This window comes from Hypanus sabinus, chromosome 4 (assembly GCF_030144855.1).
Source record: "Hypanus sabinus isolate sHypSab1 chromosome 4, sHypSab1.hap1, whole genome shotgun sequence".
NCBI lineage: Eukaryota > Metazoa > Chordata > Chondrichthyes > Myliobatiformes > Dasyatidae > Hypanus > Hypanus sabinus.
This window is the reverse complement of record NC_082709.1, coordinates 57,628,203-57,651,794: the sequence shown is the minus strand read 5'-3', so window position 1 is coordinate 57,651,794 and position 23,592 is coordinate 57,628,203. Positions and strand designations below refer to the sequence as shown.

The window sequence follows — 23,592 nt, the reverse complement described above, 5'->3', positions numbered from 1 at the left end:
GCATCAGAAGTGGAAATGGTGAGCAGTTTCAAGTTCCTGAGTGTCAACACGCTGTCTTGGATCCAACATATTGATGCAATTACGAGGAAGACACAACAGTAGTTATTTTTCCATAGGAGTTTGAGGAGATTTGATATGTCACCAAAGACACTCACAAATTTCTACAGATGTAGATGTACTGTGGAGAGCATTCTAACTGGTTGCTTCACTGTCTGCTATGGAGGGGCCATTGAACAGGATCAGAAAATGCTGCAAAAAGTTGTAAACTCTGCCAGCTCCGTCATGGGCACTAGTTTCTCCAGCATAGAGGACACCTGTGAAGGGCAATGACTCAAAAAGGTAGCATCCATCATTAAGGACCCTCATCACCTCATGCCCTCTTTTCAATGTTACTATCAAAGAGGAGATACTGGAGTGTGAAGAATGATAATGTTTCGGAAACAGTTTGTTCCCCATCGCCATCAGAATTTTGAATGGACAATGAGTCCATGAGCACTACCTCAGTTTTTTTCCTCTCTCAGTTTATACTACTTGTTTATGGTAATTTATTATTAATTCAGTTTTTATTGTTATGTAATGCAATGTACTGTTGCCACAAAAAACACATTTCACAACATATGCCAGTGATATTAATTTTGATTCTGAATGAGATCTGGCAGAGCTCAAGAACACATCAGAAAGTGATTCTCATGTGAAAGCACGGCTACATAAGACATGGAGCAGAAATAGGCCATTAGGCTCATTGAGTCTGCTCAGCCATTTCATCATGGCTGATCCGTTGCCCTTTCAACACCATTCTCTTGCATTCTCCCCATAACATTTCATACACTGAATAATTAAGAACCTATCAATTTCCACCTTAATTGCATCCACTGCAACCCCCACAGCCACTGAGTCCACAGATTCACAGATTCTCCACTCTCTGTCTAAAGAATTTCCTCTTCATCTCCTTTCTAAATGGACATCCCTCTATTTTGAGGCTGTGCCCTCTGGTCCTAAACTCACTAACCATAGGAAACATCCTCTCTGCATCCACTCTATACTTAATAAGTTTCAATGAGATCCACCAATGTTCTTCTAAGTTCTAGAGGCTACAGGCCCAGAGCAATCAAATGCTTCCCATATGATAACCCTTTCATTCCCAGAATCATTCTTGTGGAACTTCCCTGAACCCTCTCCAAAGTCAGCACATCCGTTTTTAAATAAGGGGCCCAGAACTGCTCACAATACTCCCAAGTGAAACCTCACCAATGCCTTATAAAGCCACAGTATTACATTCTTGCTTTGATATTCTAGTTCTTTTGACATGAATGCTAACATGAGGGCTGTTACCACATTGCATTTCCTTACCACTGACTCAACCTGCAAATTAGTCTTCAGGGAATCCTGCATGAGGTCTCACAAGTCCCTTTGCACCTCAGATTTTTGAATTTTCTCCCAGTTTAGAAAATAATCTACACTTTTATTTCTTCCACCAAAGTGTATGTCCATACGCTTCCCGACACTGTATTCCTTCTACCACTTCTTTGTTCATTCTCCTAATCTTCTAGGACCTTCTGCATTTTCCCTGCTTCCTCAACACAACCTGCCCCTCCACTTGTCTTTGTATCATCCACAAACTTAACCATAACACCATCAGTTCTGACTTCTAAATCATTGGTGTACAATGTAAAAAGAAGCTGTCCCAACACCAACCCCTGCAGAACACCATTAATCTGCATCCAATCAGAAAAGGATCACTTTATTCTCACTCTTTGTCTCCTACCAATCAGCTAATGCTCTATTTCATACTAGTATCTTTCCTGTAATACTATGGGCTTTTATCTTGTGAGATATGTGGCACCTTGTCAAAGGCCTTCAAAAAATCCAAGTACACATCATCCATCAGTTCTCCTTTATACATCCTGCTTGTTATTTCCTCAAAGAACTCCCAACAGATTAGTCAGGCAAGATTTTCCCTTAAGAAAACCATACTGACTTTGAGCTATTTTATGAAGTATCCCAAAGCCACATCCTTAACCATTGACTCCAACATCTTTCCAACCACTGATGTCAGGCTAACTGGCCTATAATTTTCTTTTTCTGCTTCTCTCCCTTCTTGGAGAGTGGAGTGACATTTGCAATTTTCCATTTCTCCAGAACCATGCCAGAATCTATTGATTCTTGAAGGATAATTGGCAATGCCTCCATAATCTCTTCAGCTACCTCTCTCAGAAGCAGGGGGTGTCATCCATTCCATCCAGGTGACTTATCTACCTTGAGTCCTTTTAATTTCTCAAGCACCTTCCTCCTAGTCGTAGCAACTGCACTCAATTCTGCCCCCTTCTGGCATACTGCTAGTGTCTTCCATTCTTCCATAGTGAAGACTGGTGCAAATTATTTATTTGGTTCATCCACCATTTCCTTGTTCCTCCATTGCTACCTCTCTAGTGTCATCATTGATGATCATCTTCCATCATTGTTGATAATTGATAATCAGTGGGGTTGTCCTTCATTTGTGGACATATCAAAGCCTGAGTAACTTTCTGTTAATTAGAAGCTCTGGAAAAGTTTGGACTGGAGCATGGGAAGCACTTGGCCTTTGCTACATTTGGTTTGCTCAGCTGTTACTTGTTATTGGACAGAGGTAATTGCCAGCTTGGCAGGGTTACCATTTTGGCACTTGGCTGAAAATGCTTGTAGATGTTTCAACTGTGTTTTTAGATCTTGCGTGTTGGGTTCCCTCCACCCCCGATCCCATAAACAGAACATTTTCATTAATTATGCTCCCTCATTTTTCACTGGATGTGACCAGATCAGAAATTGGAACGGAACCATTGGAATTTGGATCACAAAGATGTGCTTGATGATTTTCCTGGCACGCTCCTTCCTGTAAGTGAAGCAACTCTGATTCCTTGGCTTGGTAATGACGGATGTCAAACTTTCAGACCAACAGCTTATATTTCTGGTTCTGTCATCAAGCAATGCAACACAACTGAGAGTCTATATGGGACTTCATCTTGACAGGTTACTCACGGATACTGTCTTAGACTAAACACAAATGCGTACATTGCTTGAGGTTCATTACTGTATTCTCTGAACACTCAGGATACAAGACCAGCTATTATCCTATAGAAGTAATAATCCTATTGGAGCCTCTGTTGGTGATGGATATGTACAGACTCTGTTTTTGTTACACTCATTGCTCCCTCAAATAGGACTACTTCATCAGCTGAGATAGAGCAGTAAAATGTAAGTAGAGGAAGATTTATTTGCCATGTTTAAGATTTGTGTTGGAGAGACAGATCTTCAAAAGGTTTGTGTTTGCAGAGTCCAGTCAATTGATTGAAAGACTTGTCTCTAGAGTTGCATTTAGGACAGACTAGGTAAGGACAGCAGATTCATTTTTCTAAGGATTAAACATGCCTAGTCCTTAACAACTGATAAATGTGCAGCATTAGTTCATGGTACTTGATCTTCTGTGTTTAATTATGATTCTGCTAAAAATCCGGGATGTTTAGGGGATATTGCCTCAAGATTCAGGGGAGATTTAGGACACAGATGAGGACAAATTGTTTTTCCCAGAGAGTGGTGAATCTGTGGAATTCTTGGCCCAGGGAAGCAGTTGAGACTTCTTCACTAGATATATTTAAGATAGTTTAAGATATATTTAAGATTTTTACATAGTAGGGGAATTAAGAGTTTGGGGGAAAAGCAGGTAGATGGAGCTGAGTTTACGGACAGTTCAGCCATGATCTTATTGAATGGCAGGGCAGGCTTGATGGGCCAGATGGCCTGCTCCTGCTCCTATTTCTTATGTTCTTATGACTTGTGGATAAGAAACAATAATTCTAGCATTTATAATCTATTGTCCTTAAATAAGTGGCTTGCTGGACCACTTAAGAGGGCATTTCAGAATTAACAATGTTAATTCTAGACAAAGACTGCTATCAATTGAGAAGTTGAGATGAAACATGACCCAGTATTAATCTATGATGCATATCATTGTGCCCTTTTTCCAGTTGTTCATTGTATACAAACTTCTAATTACTAGTCCACAATACATGCACAATAAGAAAAGTTAATAGCAAATAGACAAAAATTATGCTAATTTGATGTGATACTCGCACTCAGCTAATATTTTGTAATTTCAATACTACTTATACAAGTGTATGAAACACAATTCTGAGTTCAGTTTCTATTCCCCAATGTGCGATTCTGCAAGTCCAGTCATTATTGCCATGGCTGAAGAGTTGATAACCAAACCACTGGTTTACAGCAATGATTGAAAGAACCAGAAGGAATTTGAGGTAGATTTTTACCTTGACAGATTGGTAGGATTTGGAAATTGTCACCAAAAAGATACAATTTTTTCTCTCTCCCTCATTACAATGACCAGTTAACCCACAAAACCACTTCTTTAGGACATGGAAGGAAACCGAAGCACCCACGGCAAAGCTGTGGAAACTACAACAAAGCACATCAGGACTGAACAATCCATCATGCTACTTGAAGAAGAAAATATTGTAAGAATATGGGAAGAAAGGGTAGTGATGGGACAGCTTGGTCACTCCTTTTTTTTTTAAAGGGGCCGTGCAGATTTGATGGGGGCTAAGTGGTTACCTTCTGTGATGTATTATGCTGGTAGTGTTGCTTTATCTAGTCCTGACAATAATTTGTGATACTTGATACTGCGTGCCCTGGTAGGCAAATCTTGAGGTCTGATACTGCACACCCTAGTTACTGTGTTCTGTTGCTGGTTTATGGCAGTTTTTAAAAATCCTTAACATTGCCAAGAGGGCTACTGTTTATTGCCCTTTGGACTTGGAAAATTAATTTGGTCATTCTGAGATCTTTCAAGACCAGGTGTTTATTTGTGCATGTGCAGCCTATGACATTGGGTAGGTGTCCATCTCCCACTACCCAGACCCGCAGCCGCAGGTCTCCAGTACCATGTGCTCTCAGTACAAGTTCTTACCACTCAGAGCCTGTGCATGACTGTTTGAATGTATTCACACTTGCCTGAGTTCATTTGCCAGAGTTTGTGACCTGGTCATTTTCAACCTGAATTTCTAGCCATGTTCTAATGGTTCATTGCATTTGGCACAACCACTATACATGGCTTTCCAACATACCAAAGTGATGGTTTCAGACTCCAACATTCTATTCAGACATGGAAGAGGAAGGTGCTGCTCTTTCAACTCCTGTCACCCTGTTGGCAACGGAGCACAAAACTGATTAGTGATATGTGCTGTAGTTAGACAAACATGGGTCTGTTGAACCTCTGTTCACTCAAGTTCAACCATGGACTTTATTCACCCATCACTAGTTCTCCATCCCACTGATATTCTGACCTTTCTCATCTATTTATTCACATGCAGTTTGAGGAACTTAAGTCTCTTAATTCATAATCTTTCCAACTCTATTTTAAGTCTACTGCTTTGCTTCCATTCTTGTGAACAGAGGCTTAAAAATGGGAATGGCTTGTGTGGTGCAGGCTGGGACTTGAGATAAACCAGAAGGTTGAACCTCTGCTAGATCTCTGGCCATCGACAACTTTCTCTCTGCTATGTTTTCCTCAGGCTCCTGCTATTGTTTTTTTTTTATTATTATTGTTGTCTTGCTCCCTATGTTTAGGTAGCAAGTGATTAAATAACCAATTGCAAGCCCTTTTTATTCTCACCCTACCCTGGCCAACCTTCTTTTGCCCCTTTCTCTGTCCCTACTTATATAGTTTCAACTTTGCCTTTTCGCAGTTCTGATGAAAAGTCAGCAACATGAAACAGTTTCTGTCCTAACAGCTCAGACCACGATATGCTTCTTTCTGGCACATGTGTGTGCTTGTTCCAATTTGTCACTGACATTTGTTCTATTTTTTTTAATGTTTCATTAGTCTCTTTAATCATGCAATGTCTGTACTTTTATTGATCTATTTTACAAAAATATTATTTTCCTCTTTTATCCTCTCAAAGATATTGAAAACTTTTGAGAAACAGTTCTATTTTTGTGTGTAACTTTAGACAATGAATGTTAGACTAAGTAAATGTGAGTAGACTATGCCAAGTCTGAATGCACTACCCATTTAAACTTGGTTTCCCCAGAGAATAATAAACGGTAGAAAGAAGGATTCCATTCTCACTCTCAGCCACTGAATGAAGCCAGAGGTCACTTTACCACCCTGCCGATTTTAAGATGGTCCAGAATAGTGATTCAGATGTTCAGCACATTTCTAACAATCAAATTACTGAGAAATCTTCAAGATTAAAACAAAAAGTTAAAAGTTTTGTGTTTTTTTTTCTCTCAACATACTCTGCTTCATGGTGTGATTTGAATGTTCACAAATGATTGGTTTCTGTTATCTTCAATACCTGGCCAATTCATTCTCCTTCAAAAAGGATCACTGTCAAAAATACACAAGTGGATCAATGAGTGTTGAATATATCAAGAAAATGGTACCAGTATCCACACACAGCTTGAGTACTTGATGTGTTTTTTTTTTGTATGGAGCTCAGTCATTAAAAAATCTCTCATGCATGAGTTAAGGCAGCATGGTTACCCAACCCAATTGCTATAAAATTTGTTAAAATTTTATTCACTAAAGTTACATGCTTAATAACCAAGTGCAGATTGTTGTAATTTCACTATGCCCAAGTATTCAACTTTGACAAGTAATCTAGAATGTAGCAATTCCTGATGAATGTCCAGACATTATTTGTTGTTGATGATGGTTCAATGATGCTGCAGTTCAGTGCCTTGCTTTTCACCCTCTTCGATGCAAAGTCAAACACAGCAATATCATCTTGTCAGATGGTTGAATTTCATATGTTCTCTAACCCAGTGGAAGGGATGATAAAATAGTTTTTTATACAATGCCTTCATTCCGCTTGCTCCTCCACACGACAAGTGCTGTCATAAGCAGAGTAATCATCACCGGGATCATAATGAAAGGTCCTACTATGTTGTTTGGAGGATCCCCCAAGGCTCTCCCAGAGATGGAACAGTTTACAAAGTATTCTTTGTGAATGGTAATGAAGAACTGGTCCACCATCTGATTCGGCCAAAAACAATCCATCTTGTTAGCAATCAAAAATGTGCAGTTTGTAATATCTCTATAGGAACTACAAAAAATGAGAGCATTTGTTAGTACAGTGTAAAGATACCAATGAAAACATTTGAATGCAAACAAAAATGAGACTCGTCAAATTAATGATCCACTGTATAGAAAACAGAATTACCCTGTGGAAGTTAACATGTGCCCATTGGACAAAAATGCACATTTTTTGTGCAACTCAATTCCATATCCTGATGAATGATTTACAGTCAAAACTTTAATGAGCCAATTTCTAATATTTGTTATCAGTCTTTAAATGTTATTAGAAAACTGGAGATGTCCCAACAGAATACAAGATGGGTATCTTAACGAGAATAGCACCCGGAATGAGGTAGCAAATGGAATTCACATTGGCTTAGTGGGAGAAGCCAGAGTGATAGTAATTGGAAGCCAGTGACGAGTGGTGTGCCCCAGGGATCAGTACTGGATCCACTGTTATTTGACATCTATATCAACAATCTGGATGATAAGTGCTAAACTGGATCAGCAAATTTGTGGATGACACCAAGACTGGGGGGGGGGGGGGGGGGGAGTGTAAAGAACAACGAGAAAGGCTATCTACGCTAATCTAAAAATGGGCTGAAAATAGCAGATAGGATTTCATATAAACAAGTGTGAGGTGTTACACCTTGGGAGGAAAAACCAGGACAGAACCTTCCTTGAAAGTGGCATCAAAGGTAGATGGGGTTGTAAAGAGTGCTTTATGACAGATTGTTAATAACTTAACTCCATGTACTCAAGTTGTGTGTGGCCTTCATAAATCAAAATATTGAGTACAGGAATTAGGATGTTATGTTGAAATTGTGTAGGATGTTGATGAGGCCAAATTTGGAGTTTGCAGTTCTGGTCACCTACCTACAGTAAAGATATCAAGATTGCAAGAGAACAGAGAAACTATACAAGGATATTGGCAGATGCAAGGATACGAATTAGAGAAAGCGGATAAATAGGTTAAAATGTTATTGTCTGGATTTTAAGAGAATGAGGGGAGATTTGCAAGTATATAAAATTAAGATTAATGTAAACAGGATCTTGCTATTGAGGTTGGGTGAGACTAGTACTCGAGATCATAGGTTAAGGGTGAGAGGTGTAATACTTAAGGGGAACATGAGGGGGAACTTCATTCAGAGGGTAGTGAGAGTGTGGAACGAGCTGCTAGTGGGAGTGGGGGATGTGAGTTTGATTGCAACATTTAAGTTTGGATAAGTACCTAGATGTGAGGGGTATGAAGGGTCCAGGTCAGGTTGATGGGACTAGGGAGAATAACAATTCAGCACAAACTAGATGGGCCAAATAGCCTATTTCTATGCCGTAGTGCTCCAAATTTCTAATCACAGATACTTTATGGGTTGCTGAAAATTCTGGAACAAAATCTATGCTATTTCAAGTGCATTAAGTTACTCAAAGGGATAAAGCAAACAAAAAATGAAAGGAGGAGGAGCAAGAACCAATGAAAGGAATGTTGGTCAATGAGATCACTTTCCCATTTGGAAATATTGATCTTGGTTTTGAATACACTCACAGTCAGCAGGTACACATGTGACCACTTGTTATCATAACAGATAACCTGACTTGCCATTGGTGCCATGTTTCCTACCTCCACCAGTACTTCAAAAGTATTTACATCTTCCTGTAAAGTATGTGGGTTATAAGAATCTTAGTGATTGTAGTGATGACTTGCAGCAGACTGAAATGCTTGAGCATGCAGATTTTAAGAAAGAAGATGTGCTGGAGCTTTTGGAAAACATCAAGTTGGGTAAGTCGCTGGGACCAGACAAAATGTACCCCAGGCTACTGTGGGAGGCAAGGGAGGAGATTGTTGAGCCTCTGGCGATGATCTTTGTATCATCAATGGGGATGGGAGAGGTTCCCGAGAACTGGAGGGTTGTGGATGTTGTTCCTTTATTCAAGAAAGGGAGTAGAGATAGCCCAGGAAATTATAGACCAGTGAGTCTTACCTCAGTGGTTGGTAAGTTGATGGAGAAGATCCTGAGAGGCAAGATTTATGAACATTTGGAGAGGTATAATATGATTAGTAGTAGTCAGCATGGCTTTGTCAAGGGCAGGTCGTGCCTTGTGAGCCTGATTGAATTTTTTGAGAAACACATTGATGAAGGAAGGGCAGCAGATATAGTGCATATGGATTTCAGCAAGGTATTTGAAAAGGTACCCCATGCAAGGCTTATTGAGAAAGTAAGAAGGCATGGGATCCAAGGGGACATTGCTTTGTGGATCCAGAACTGGGTTGCCCACAGAAGGCAAAGAGTGGTTGTAGATGGGTCATATTCTGCATGGAGGTTGGTGACCAGTGGTGTGCCTCAGGGATCTGTTCTAGGACCCCTTCGTTTCGTGATTTTTATAAATGACCTGGATGAGGAAGTGAAGGGATGGGTTAGTAAGTTTGCTGATGACACAAAGGTTGGAGGTGTTGTGGATAGTGTTGAGTACTGTCAGAAATTACAGCGGGACATGATAGGATGCAAAACTGGGCTGAGAAGTGGCAGACCGAGTTCAACCCAGATAAGTGAAGTGGTTCATTTTGGTAGGTTAAATATGATGGCAGAATATAACATTATTGATAAGACTCTTGGCAGTGTAGAGGATCAGAGGGATCTTGGGGTCCCAAGTCCATAGGATGCTCAAAGCAGCTGCGCAGGTTGACTCTGTGGTTAAGAAGGCGTAAGGTGTATTGGCCTTCATCAATTATGGAATTGAATTTAGGAGCTGAGAGGTAATGTTGCAGCTATATAGGACCCTGGTCAGACTCCACTTGGGTACTGTGCTCAGTTCTGGTCACCTCACTACAGGAAGAATGTGGAAGCCATAGAAAGGGTGCAAGGATGTTGCCTGGATTGGGGAGCATGCCTTATGAGAATAGGTTGAGTGAACTCGGCCTTTTCTCCTTGGAGCGAAGGAGGATGAGAGGTGACCTGATAGATGTGTACAAGATAATGAGAGGCATTGATCATGTGGATAGTCAGAGGCTTTTTCCCAGGGCTAAAATGGTTGCCACAAGAGGACACAGGTTTAAGGTGCTGGGGAGAAGGCACAGAGGAGATGTCAGGGTAAGTTTTTTTACTCAGAGAGTGGTGAGTACGTGGAATGGGCTGCTGGCAGCGGTGGTGGAGGCAGATATGATAGGGTCTTTTAAGAGGCTTTTAGATAGGTACATAAAGCTTAGTAAAATAGAGGGCTATAGGTAAGCCTAGTTATTTCTAAGATAGGGACGTGTTTGGCACAACTTTATGGGCTGTAGGGCCTGTATTGTGCTGTAGGTTTTCTATGTTTCTAATCTTAAGGTTCCAGGAGTTACTGAATAAATGGTCTTCCTATTTTTCAATGTTTAATGACAAACTTTTAAAATACTGATAATCAGCAGTGTAGATCACTGCTTCAATACTGTTCTTTGCTCCATGTTCCTTCCCATTTAAACTCCCAAACTTCAACTCCTCCAACAATTCACAACCTAAATGTACACTACCAAACTTACTGCGCAGCTCAGAACAAGAACTGCACAGAACACCACAACAGAGGACAGGCCCTTCTGTCCACAATATTGTGTTGATCTTTTAATCTACTCTTGGGTCAATCTAACCCTTCCCTCCTACATAGCTCTCCATTTTTCTATCAACCATGCACTATACATAAGGGTTTGTTAAATGCCCCCAATATATCTGCCTCTACCACCACCCTTGGCAGTGCATTTCACATACTCACCCCTCTCTGTGCATAAAACATGCCTTTGATATTCTGCCCCTATACTTTGCTCCAAACACTTTAAAGGTATGTCCTGTCATTTCTGTCCCGGAAAAAGCCTCTGGCTCTGCACTCTGTCTATGCCTCTCATCATCTCGTATCCAAAGAGAATAATCCTAGCTTGTTCAACCTCTCTTCATGAGATGTGTTCTCTAATCCAAGCATCATCCTGATAGATCTCCTCTACACCCCCTCTAAAGCTTCTATATCCTTCCTATAATGAAGCAACCAGAACCGAACAAAGTATTCCAAGTGTGGTCTGACTAAGGTTTTATAGTTGTGGCTCTTGAACTCAATCCCCCAACTAGTGAAGGCTAAGAGGCCATATACCTTCTTAAACACCCTATCGACTGGCATGGTAACTTGGAGAGATCTATGGACGTGCACCCCAATATCTCTCTGTCCCTCCACACTGCTAAGAATCTGGTATTTTGCCTTCAAATATGGCCTGCCAAAATGAATCACTTCACGTTTCTTCAGGTTGAACTTCATCTGTCACTGCTCAGTCAGCTCTGCACCTTGTCAATATCCACATGTTAGACATCTTCTACACTATCCACATGTCCATCAACCTTCGTACCATCTGAAAACCTACTAACCCTCCCTTCCTCTTCCTCATCCAAGTCATTTATAAAAATCACAAAGAGCAGTGGTCCCAGAACAGATCCCTGCGGAACACTAGGCAAAATATACTCCATCTACACCCACCCTCTGCCTTCTATGGACAAGTTAATTCTGAATCCACACCACCAAATTTCCTTGGATCCCATGCCTCCTGACTTTCTGGATGAACCTGCCATGGGAAACCTTAAAATCCATATACATTACATCCACTGCTCTATCTTGATCAAAATACTTTGTCACATCCCTAATGAATTCAATCAGGCTTGTGAGACATGACCTACCCCTCAAAGCCATGTTGACTATACCTAATCAGACTACACTTTTCCAAATGCTCATAAATACTGGCACTAAGACTCTTCTCCAATCATTTTTCCACTGTTGAAGTAAGATTCACTGGTCTGCAGTTCCCAGGGTTATCCCTACCTCCTCTTTTGTACAAAGACATAACATCTGCCACACTCCAATCATCAGGTATTAATCTCAACCACGTCTTTGGCAAAGATGCATGTATCCCTACACTCAAAGGTTTCATACTGATAAACATACACAGACACTTACAGATGATAAGAGATTGGAAAGTAAATGTTTTATGACATGATAATACAATGAGGACAGTGCAGTTCAGAAGTGGTGAAATAGTTCACTTTCTTTTCCAATATTTTCTAATAAATTCTACACCAACCTTAGTGTTTCTTCCCAGTCACACCAGAGTTTTTTTCCAACATCTGTCATCTGAAATCTGTAAGCCTCCAAGCAAATGTGTTTAAGAAGGTAGGAGTAATAGGCTTCATTGCAGGCAGAGAGCAGATTAAGTTGATTTACTGTGAACAAATAAATACAACTTTAGTAGAACTTCACATGAGACTCAACACTTAAGGTAGTGCAGTTACAAAGATACCATTCTTTCATTGGAACAATATTCTCTCAGCTATCAGGTAAGGCTTCCATGGCAACATGAGAATAAACTTTGTTCAGGTTGTGAGTGCTTTGAGCACTGGATTTGAACAAAAACATTAATGAGAAGGACCATGAGTCCAGGTTATACAAATCTCAAAACAAGACAGCAAAAACTCCCGAAAGAAGGCCGAAAGGAGTTAAATGAGAGCAAGAAATGAGAAGCAGAAATTTAAGGACCTGGAACCTTCATACCCCTCACATCTAGATACTTACCCAAACTTAAATGTTGCAATCAAACTCACATCCCCCACTCCCACTAGCAGCTCACCACCCTCTGAATGAAGATCCCCCTCATGTCCCCCTTAAATAATGGGGATGGGGAAGTCAGGAAAGCAATGCTAGGGCAAGAATACCTTCAAGGTATCAGCAGTAATTGATGGTTCAATCCTGATGAAGGGTCTTGTCCTGAAACATTGACTGGGTATGCCCCTCCAAAGATGTTGGTCCCTGACCTGCTGAGTTCCTCCAGCATTTTGTGTTTGCTGCTCAAGGTTTCCAACACCTACAGAATCTCTCCAGTTTATGACACCTCAGGGTTGGCTAAGTTCCAAACAATAATTAACATTCAAAGGGCCAATCTGTACCACTTAGTGGACTATGGAAGAAATGTGCGATAATGGGGTAAAAAAACCTCAGATTTGCAAGATAAAGTTCGATGAAATAAAGTTCAACATAGTGAAGCTGGGCGCCTGTGGGAGTGGACCATAAAGGCTCCTGGATTTGCATTTCAGGCTGCATTGATACCAGAGATCTGGAGAGTAGCCATGGTCATCAACTTACAGGGAATAACTTTAGGGTTTTAAATTTCAAGACTAAATTACCAACTGCATAGGTAAAGAACAAAATAGTAGCCAGTATTTATTCTAAAGGAGCTTGGGAGTGGTGAGTCTACACAAGAAAATGTTTCTGAATTGACTAGAAAGGTAAGACCTGCCTAAAAAGGGCGATTTTTCCGGAAGTGCTGGAAATGGTACCTCAGATTGGACAGTTCAAAGGCCACCTGTAGTTCAAAGAATAGATCAATAAATCTGCTATCAGCTGAGAGAACTGTTATCCAAATCTTTAGCTGATGTCAAAGGAAATGGCTTAAAGCAACAGTGGCAGATGCAATTCATCTCTACTATTAGACTTTAGTCTAAATAACGTCAGTGTCTATACAAGAAATGGGCTGAGTGCTGTGGAAAAGTAGAATGTATTACAGGGTATAAATACAAGGGTGTTGAAGGCAGAAAATATCTGTTAATATACTGTAAAAATCCCAGATGGAATTGTGCATTTGTAACAAATGCTCAGAACATTAAAGTTAATTATTAAAGTATTCTGAATATTATTAAAGTTTAAATGATGGTCCAGTTGGACTATTGTGTTCAATATTGGGATTCATTGTACAAACTGTGGACTTACCTGTACAACACTGATGGTTAACTGATCCATCCTTGGGTAAGCTTTAACAAGGGTCTGCACAGATTTTACTACATTCTTGCAGTGCCCCTTGTGAAGAGGAATTTGAACCACATTGTCATTACAGCAGTTGTTAATGGGCTTCCTTGGGACATTAATCTTAGGGGCACGGCAGATTAGGACACCTGCATGGTGAGTGCATTATAAGTGAATGAAAGTCTTCTTACAAGTGGGTATTAGAGAACAAAATTTGACTCTGATCTTAGAAGTGGAAAGATTGGCAAAAGGTAGGGGTTTTGGTAAGGAATTCTAGATCTCAATGCTGAAGCCACATCCTTCAAAAGCAGGGAAGTACAGGGAACAGTCACACGAGCACATAGAAGGCCAAATGAAGAGCAGTGAGGATGGCAGGGAATCAAAAATTCAACTCATTATATTTCCACCAACAGACTAATCACAGGACCTGTACTTTTCCCAACACTCTGAAATGATTCCAGCTTCAATTATTTCAGTCACATAAATGGAATTCTCTACCTTAACTTTCCCCCCAATTTGAGTGAATCCAAAAACTCCTCGTCCTCTCTCCTTCGTGAGGGTGCAACATTTGCAATCCGTCATCACTGAATAACTTAACCATTCTGTAGGCTTACATCATAAAGATTGCTGCTTTAAGGAGATCTATTAAATCTACTCTTCGACTCTCCTAGTCTCATAGAAATAGTTCTAATGCTCTGGCTCCTAATTTTAGTTCTCTCTTCCTGGCACTGGCCCTGTGAATCTGAGGCATGCTTAGTCTACAGCTTTCTTGATTATTTTGTTCTGAGACACAGTGCTGAAAGTGTGAACTAATCGAATAGAAACGCGTGCTGGGAGTTGTAAATACAAACAAAAAAATGCAGAAAATAGTAAAAAGCCAGAACTGGTAAATATTAAATCATTTGGCTAAATTTACCATTCTGTGCCATTGGATCTATGGAAGAGTTGCTTTTTATTATTTATTCACATTTGCTTTATCCTAATGTTGGAATCTATATGATTCTGCGCTCTTTATGACTTTACCATTAGATAAAGATCAATGAAACAATACATTTAAACTAATTTCTGAGGGTGATGCACAAAGAAGTCAAAGCTATTTATACAAAAGAAATGATCACAAGGACTATACAAATGCAGCTGAGAGGAGATAAAGAAGTTAGACTAAATGTGAATGCAGTAAATAAAGTCTAGTGCATAACATGAAAATGAGGTTTTGAGAAGCAATTTAAAAAAAAATGAAATATTACAAAAAGCACTATTGAATTAGATCAACAATACAGCATCTCCCAATCCCTGCAGTCTCTCCACCAAACACTCAACACTTAGAGGTTTCCTTTCATTTTGTACTCAGTCCCAACTTGGAAACATACCCAAGCTTTGATTGCCACTGGGATGACTGGGAACTTAAATTAGTAACGAAATGCATAACAGGCTACCATCGGATCAGACACCATGAAATACTGGACTATTGGAATCTCAATCTGAGGAAGGAAACGTATCTTCTGAAACTCACAGCAATGCCGTTCACTCAAGTGACCTCTGAAATAAACTAGCAAATCACTTATTGGCAGTTTAGGTACAGCTATTGACTTGACTTGTATAGTCCAGGTATTAATAGACAAAGATGAACAAGAATTCATTAGCAAAAATGAGCATTGATTTTGAAGTAACCAGATATAGGTTGGTTGGTAAGTGGCACAGATTGAGGATCACGGTTTATCCTGACTGATAGAACGTGATGGGTACTTTCCCCCTTTCTTTTTATTCCTGTTCAAGTTTTATCACTAAATTCCCCTCATTAATCATCTTCTAAATATAGATTAGCTTACATTTCAGCATTAAATTTCACCAGGCACTTACCTGCTAATCGGTCTAGTACCCAAGTAATGTACACTGCTTATGGCAGTAACACAAGTGCATTGTAATTGATATTATTGTTTTTTATACTTATGTTTGTTAGCTTTTATTGATTGCACTGAGGGAGGGAATATATAGGAGGGCACTAGTTGCCTAATCTAATTATTGTGTACATTGGCTCATGCCCAGTAATACTGGATGTAGTTTATTGCTGGCATTGGACCATAATTCAATTCATTGTTGGCTACTATTCTCTGAATAGCATGTGTTGTTATGGTACAGTTGTTAGTTTACAGATTATTTGCAACAGAGAAGGTATCTTCTTTTGCCAACTTGATACAGTGGGCTCAATGGAACTAAAAATAGAACACTTGGAAAAACTTGGGCCTAATGCAGGGTCTCGGCATTACACCTTGAGCCTCCATGGATACTGCTCAACTCAGCGTTCTCTTGGCATTCCAGATTTCAGTATCTGCAGGCTTTTATATTTAAATTAAAAAGTTAGCTGAGTTACTTCAAAGTCCCAGCCTGTCTGTCAATCTGCACATTACTGTTCTTCAAGACAGGTCCTTTCTTGGACCTTTATATTAACATGAGCTTCTCTCTCCATCACCCTGGTGAGTGAAAGCTTTCTACCTTGGCTCTGCTCAAATCCAATCAATTACATCTACATTCTTCAGCTATCTTACTCACCACCAACAGAAATAAGTCCTTCCTTTTTACACTGTCTTGGTCTTTCATAATTTACACATTAATGAATTAATTCTTCAGGCTCGTTTATTCTAAAGGAACAACCTCAGCCTAGACTGTCACTCCACATAATTGTTCAATCCTACAATGATATCTTAAACCTCCTCTACACTCTCATGTTATCACATCCATGTGGTGGCCAGGCATGTATGTACACCCAAAGGCCACTTTATTAAGTACCTCCCAGAATAATAATAAAGTGGCCACAGAGCATACGTTCACGGCCTTCTGCTGTTGCCCTTCAAGGTTCAATGTGTTGTGTGTTCTGAGGTATTCTTCTGTACACCACTGTTGTAGTACGTGGTGATTTGAATTGCCGTCAACTTCTTGCCACCTTGAACCAGTCTGGCCATTCTCCTCCGACTTTTCTCATTAACAAGGCAATTTTGCCCACACAGCTGGTTTTTTTTATTTTTTTGAGCTGTTCTCCATAAACTCTAGAGAGTGTTGTGCATGAGATCAGGAGTTTCTGAGATACTCAAACCACCACATCTGGTACTAACAATCATTCCACGGTCAAAGTCACTTAGATCACATTTCTTCCCCATTCTGATGTTTGTTCTGAACAGCAACTGAACCTCTGACCATACCTGCATATTTTAATGCACTGACCTGCTGCCACATGACTGGTGTATTAGATATTTATATTAACAAGGTGTATCTGATAGAGAGGTCACTGAGTGTGGTATCTGCCTGTGCCTAACCAGAATTTTGTTTTTAAACCATTCTAATGTGCCCTTCTTCCTTTTAGTTTGCTGAATAATGGTAATTATTCCAATTATATTCTTAACCTCCTTGTGCTGTTTCCTTCAGGAATCTGGACACATACTCATGTTTGTTATTTTACACTTAGGAGCTTGTGTATTCTCTTCTCACATCTGCCCTCCCTAAAGCAATATCTTCTGTTTCTCTAGATTGAACTCCAAGTGCCATGTATGTACTCATCCAACAAGCCACTGATACTTTCCTCAGGCCAGGAGCTTTCTTCCTCATTATTAGCAATATCGGCATCATTACCAAACTTGCTAGCCATTACTGCTACATTTATGTCCAAATCATGACCACACATAATACAAAGCAAAGAGCCTAACATTGCACTCTGCAGAAGCCTACTCCACACAACTCTCCAGTTACTGGAACTCTCAATTGCCCATTACCACAGCTTTCTCCCCACCCCCAAAATATGACTTTTAATCCAAATTGTAACTTCTTATTAAAAACCTTTGGGATTTTACTTTCTAATTTATTAGGAAGATCTTTGCCAAATTCCTTGTTAAAATCCACGAATGCTACATCAAATGTTCCATCCTGATTGACTTCACCTTTAGAGACAACCTTTTCTCAACAAATCCATGTTGCTTCTTCTTCACTAAAGATGAAAATCTGAGTAATGATTCAAGCTGTTCCTCATAATTGTTCCAATAATTTGTCAAAACAATGAATGAGACAATTGTTACTCTTTATCTATCCTTTCCCAGAATTAGCCGTCCCTGATCTCTAATGATTAAAACATGATTCCGTTCTTCCCTTTTAAAAGCCTGTGATACACCAGCTGGTCTATATCCTGCTGAACCACCTGACAATCTTCTTCACTTTCCATTACGTTGCCAACTTTCATGTCATCTGCAAACTAACCAGTCATCCTAACCACATTTCCATCCAAATCATAATCAAAGATCTCAACACTGAACATTGCAGAGCACCACAGCTCCGAATAACTCCTCTCCACCACTAAACTGTCTCAATAATCATAGTAACAACAATAATATTCACAACTGGTATCATCCCAGAGTTTCTACACTATAGCATTAAACAATTAGGCCTACACAGCAATATTTATGTAAGTCTCCAGAAAGCTACAATACTAATTTGAATAGTCTGAAAGCTCCTAGTAATTGACAAATGAGCACGCTTGGCTATGCCTGTACCTCAGGCTTTACTACCTTGAGCTGAGAAAAAACAATATCTTTATTTATAAAGCACCTTTTCACACAAACAATATCATTCTACAACCATAGACCCTATATGCCTTAATCTTCTGCGTGAGCAAGCTATAAGGAACCTTGTTGAAAGTTTTATTGAAGTCCATTTTGACAATACACATGACCATTAATTGACTATGTCCTCTCCTTGGGAGAGGTCACACACACACAATCAAGTTTATAAGATGTGACCCCCCCCCCCCCCCACCCTGACACACAAAGCCACACTGTTGATAATAAAGCTATGCTTTTCCATGAGTAGAATCTATCCTCCAGTAATCTCCCGCAATGAAGCCCAACAACTCACCAGCCTATAAATTCCTACTTTGTCTCATCACCTTTCCAAAACAAAAGAACACTGGCTATTCTCCAGTAGTCTAGGACTTTGCGTCTGACTAAAGAGAATACAAAGATCTCTGTCAAGGACCGAACAATCTCCTCTACTGACTCTAAATAATCTACGATAGATCTCACTGGACTTATCCACGTTAATGTTATTCAAATGGCCAGACACCACCTCCTCTTTGATATCAACATATATCCCTGTCTGATCTCACTACCTTCCATGTTCCTCTCCTCAGTGAATACTGATGCAATTAATGTTTTTAATACTTCACCCACTTCCTGTGACTCCAGGCATAATTTCCCTCCTTTCCCTGAGTGGTCCTATTCTCTTCCCAGTTTCTAACGTGTGTATAAGATGCCTTGAGATTCTCTTTAATCTTACTCGCCGAGGACATCTCATGGCCCCTTATTACAACTATTGAGAGAGATTTGGACCATTACGTGCTGAGGAAAGGTTTGGAGGAACGTTGATCAAACGCAAGCAGACGAGACTAGCGCAAGTAAGCCTCTCGCTCAGTATGAACAAGTTGAGCTAAGGGACCTGCTTCAATGCTGTACACTAAAAATGCAAGTTACTACATTAAGTTGACTCTGTCCATTCATCATGTATTTTTAATTTGTAACAACTCAATCATAAGTTTACTCAATAAGTCAGTAATCATGGATAGAGAAATATTGTTTCAGGTCAAGGATCCTTTTTTAGAATTTAGAAAGAAAGTCATTATACTTTTAAGCATTGCTTTCTATGTCTGATGCCCTAAAAGTAGTTTCCTGTGTTGGAGAAAATGAACACAAAATGGGTGATACCTTGACGTTATATTTGCTGCTGTAACCCTGAATTTCCTGCTACCGGTCACTTCAATTCTCATTTCAATCGCCTGCACTATAATGATGAGACCCAAACGCAACACCTCATCTTCCTTTGGGCATGTTATGACTGTCCAGACTCAGCAGGGTTTCAACCAACTTTCTTTCATATCTGTGCAGTTCAGCTGTGGGTTTTGTATTGTTAAACTCTTAATTAAATCCTCCATTTCCCACTGATGCACCATCAATAACTCGGAGGCGTGAGGCAAGATACAGGCTTTTATTGGCTGGAAGAAAGAACAAGCAGCAATTGACCACCATACTACATCCTGGAGACTGAGGCCAATCGCCTTTATACAGGGGTCAGTGGGAGGAGCCACAGGAGCAGTCAGCTGGGGGCGTGTCCAGACAGGTATATGTAGTTCACCACATTCACCCCCCATTTGTTTTAAAAGAGAGTCCCCATGGGGCGAAGTTTCTTACAAGTATATTTACAGGTCAAGTCTATCAGGTGGTCGAATCTGTCGCTGCGATCTACATAGCACCGGCTGTGATTGCACAGGAGATGGTGGTTGTGCTTGTTCCGGCCTAACTGGAGGTGTCAGCCCACTAGCCGTCAGTGATCCCTCATGCGTGTGCGAGGCGCCTGGTATATGAGTGTCGTGAGGAGTCTGTGTAGGGCTTGGTGTGCGCGGTGTCACCTCGGGTACAGGGTTCATAGTTACCAGGGAGTGTTCGGGGTAGTGGTCTGCTGCTCCTGCGGGCGCCAGGTCACGGATGGAGACCGTGTCCTCTTGCCCATCAGGTAAGACCACGTAGGCATACTGGGGGTTCGCATGTAGAAGGTGAACCCTCTCGACCGGCGGGGAGTATTTATTGCTCCTCACATGTTTCCGGAGCAGCATTGGCCCTGGGGATGTCAGCCAAACTGGTAGGGTGGTCCCAGTGACAGACTTCCTGGGAAAAGAGAATAGGCGCTCATGAGGGGTGGCATTGGTGGACGTACATAACGGAGCGGATAGAGTGGAGTGCCTTGTGGAGGACCTCCTGCCATCGAGAGACCGGTAACCCTTTTGACTTAAGGGCTAAAAGTGTGGCCTTCCACACTGTGGCACCCACTTGCCAGACATTCCCTACAGCTCTGCAATGCACAGCTTTTACATTCTTCTTTGTATCTTCTTGATGATTTGGCTTAATCAAAAACTTACCACAATAGAAACCATGTCACCTTATCAGAGGTGCGCCCTTTTTCTTCCCCATCCCTTCCTTCCCAGCACCCCGCAAACTAAAACGACGGTTTTCGACCTGAAACGTTGGCCGTGATACTCTGCACTGATGCTGCCGGCTGAGTATTTGCATTTTCACAGAAGCAGGTTTATAACCACTGAGGGTTATTGTTTCTGCGGCAGCGCTACAGTGTAAGATACATTTGCTGTAAGTTACTAAAAATAAATTATACTGCAAGGGAGAAATAACGAGCTAGTGCCCATGGCCGGTTTAGAAATATAATGCCTGAAAATCTAACAGTGAACGGTGTTATTTGCAGATGCGAATGCACTGGAGCTGGGACTGCACAGCTGCTGTTAATGCATTAAAATTTCCACCACCGAGAGCGTCTGTGTGGTCACGGCGACGACGGTTCCAACTACCTGATTTCCATGTTTTAATCCTTACACTCAAAGACATTATGACAACAACGCGCATTTAATGGCACTGAACGCCCCCTTTTCATTTCTATAGTCACGACTACTGAGGACGGGAGACCGTTCGATTAATATGAGCGTTGAATGAAGAGATTAAAAATAAACATTTCAGCGTGCCAGAGGCGAGCTGTCGGTGCACTGATATCAAATGGCAATTGGGAGAGACCGTCCATGCGCTGTTGGCTGGAACCCTCAAGGATTTGCTCTTCGCCCCAAACCAGAATCCAGGTTCCATTCGGCGAAGTTTAGAGGGGGACGGGGTGCCAACCGATAACAGACAGTTGGCTTCCGTTTGCCGGCCACCCACTCGAAGGGGGTCTGGAGCTCTCTCGTGTCCTTAATCATCCAGATAGAGCATCTCCCCCGGCGTTTCCGTGCCTTCTCCTCCCGATCGCGGTCAGTCTTGTGTCTCTCTGCCTGTACCCCCGAGGCTGCGCTTTCACGGCTGTCTCCCCCGCTCTCTGCACCTCCAGGCGCGTTCTCACAGTTCCCCCTCTGTACACGTTTTCTTGACTGTGTCTATTGAACTCCATCTGTTTCAACCCGCGTCTGCAATACATCTCGCTATCCACGTCTCGGGGAATGAAGGTCTGTCCCCTCCTGGTCTCTCCACACCTTCCCTATGCATGTCTGAACCTGCGCTTCCATTTGTGTTTTCCCCGTGCTTTCTCCGCCTAAACCACGCACACGCTTTCTCTATTCTCCCTGGTCCGGCACCACCTTTATCCCGTCACCCCCACCAACCCGCGGTCGGGGGTCGTTTCCCACTGTGAATTGGGGGCGATCGCGGAGCAGGGTAGAGAGCGAGTAAAACACTACGACATGACGATCCGCGACCCCACACACCCCCGGTCAGCACCCGCACCCACACACGGGCTCTGAATGGGGGAAGACGCACCGAAGCCCGGCGGACTTACCGAGCAGCAAGGTTGCGAGCAGCCGGCCGGTGCACGGAGCCATTCCGACAGACGCGGAGTGCGCGGCGGCCAATCCCAGCTCCCGACTCCTCCCCCGGATCCCTTCTCTCCCCGAAGCGACACAATCAGCCGAGCTCGACCGATTGAAACCTGCCAGGGAGAGTGACCGACCCAAAACCTGAACTTAGAATGAAAGATCCACCCCAAACCCTCGCCGCGTTTCCAAAATCCAGGGAATGACATTAAAAGCCCAAACAGTCACACCCGAACCCATATTAACCCAAAAACAGTCTGACTCAATCTCACAGATACCCATTGAACTCCGAGATTCTGAAAGTCACAGATCCCGGAGCCCACGTGGGACACACGTATACCGCTCCCTAATTGTGAATTTTTTTGAAAGATGCAAGACGGTGTATCTATCACATTATGATAAACTGAAAGATTAACTTTGGTTGGATGATACAACGGACTAAGTGAACTCCTGGGGATAAATCTGTACCATCTATTCTAAGTCTGTGAACCAAGGTCTAGCACAGCAAGAGCTGATGATGTTGGGTAATGAGGTAGCACGGACAGAGATCGGCTGAGCGGCGGGTTCGCTTCAGGGTAGCTGAATCCACTGCTTCTCACTTTCTGCATTCATGATCAGGATGAGGGAACTGATGGTGTTGTGGCCAGTTCACAATGGTAGAGTCTTAGTTCAGGACTCCCATATACCAACCACAACATTCTCAGAGATGGTAAAAGATTGAACTCTCAGACACAGCGAGCCGACACAGGCCATTCGGCCCAACTCATCCATGTTGTCCAGTGAGCGAGTCCCGTCCGTCTGCACTCGGCCAGTAGCCCTCTACACCTCTCGTATTCATGCCCTTATCCAGATGACTTTTAAACATTGTTGATGTGCCTGCCTCTGCCTCCACCCTTTGCGTGAAGCTGGTCCTACAATCTTCACCTTTGACCTTAAACCCTTGTAATTAGTATTCCCTGACTGGTAACGACAGCCAAAAACTTGTCTCAGTATCTCCTGTGACCCTGAACCCAGCTTACCCCAATTATAATGAACTGGAACCAGAACTCTTACATCAAGATATCGCTTCCATCTGAAGCAAATTTGGACCAGTCCTTGTGACAAGCGATATGGCAAAAAAAAAATCAAAGGATGATGTTGGGCACCAGGGAGGCGAATTGTAAAGAAATAAAATACGCCTAATATGAATGAAACAAGGAAAGGAAACATGAAACAAACTTACCACGAGGGCAGAAACTAAGATATCAGAAACAGCTAGGTGAATGGGTTTTGGAAATGAGCTGAAACTTAAATGGTGTAAACAATGAGTAGCACCTGAGGTTTAGTGAGTCCT

At 41.6% G+C, this 23,592-nt stretch overlaps 1 protein-coding gene across 1 annotated transcript; it reads right to left on the bottom strand.

Moving 5' to 3' along the window:
* Nucleotides 1-2,503: 2,503 nt before the first annotated feature.
* Nucleotides 2,504-22,396, bottom strand: ramp1 (receptor activity modifying protein 1). The gene is made up of 3 exons (XM_059966101.1): nt 22,226-22,396; nt 12,153-12,291; nt 2,504-7,097 (listed from the first exon to the last, which is right to left on the bottom strand). The coding sequence occupies exons 1-3, from the start codon at nt 22,266-22,268 to the stop codon at nt 6,842-6,844; spliced, it is 438 nt and encodes a 145-aa protein (XP_059822084.1). The 5' UTR covers nt 22,269-22,396; the 3' UTR covers nt 2,504-6,841.
* Between the last annotated feature and the right edge of the window lie 1,196 nt (nt 22,397-23,592).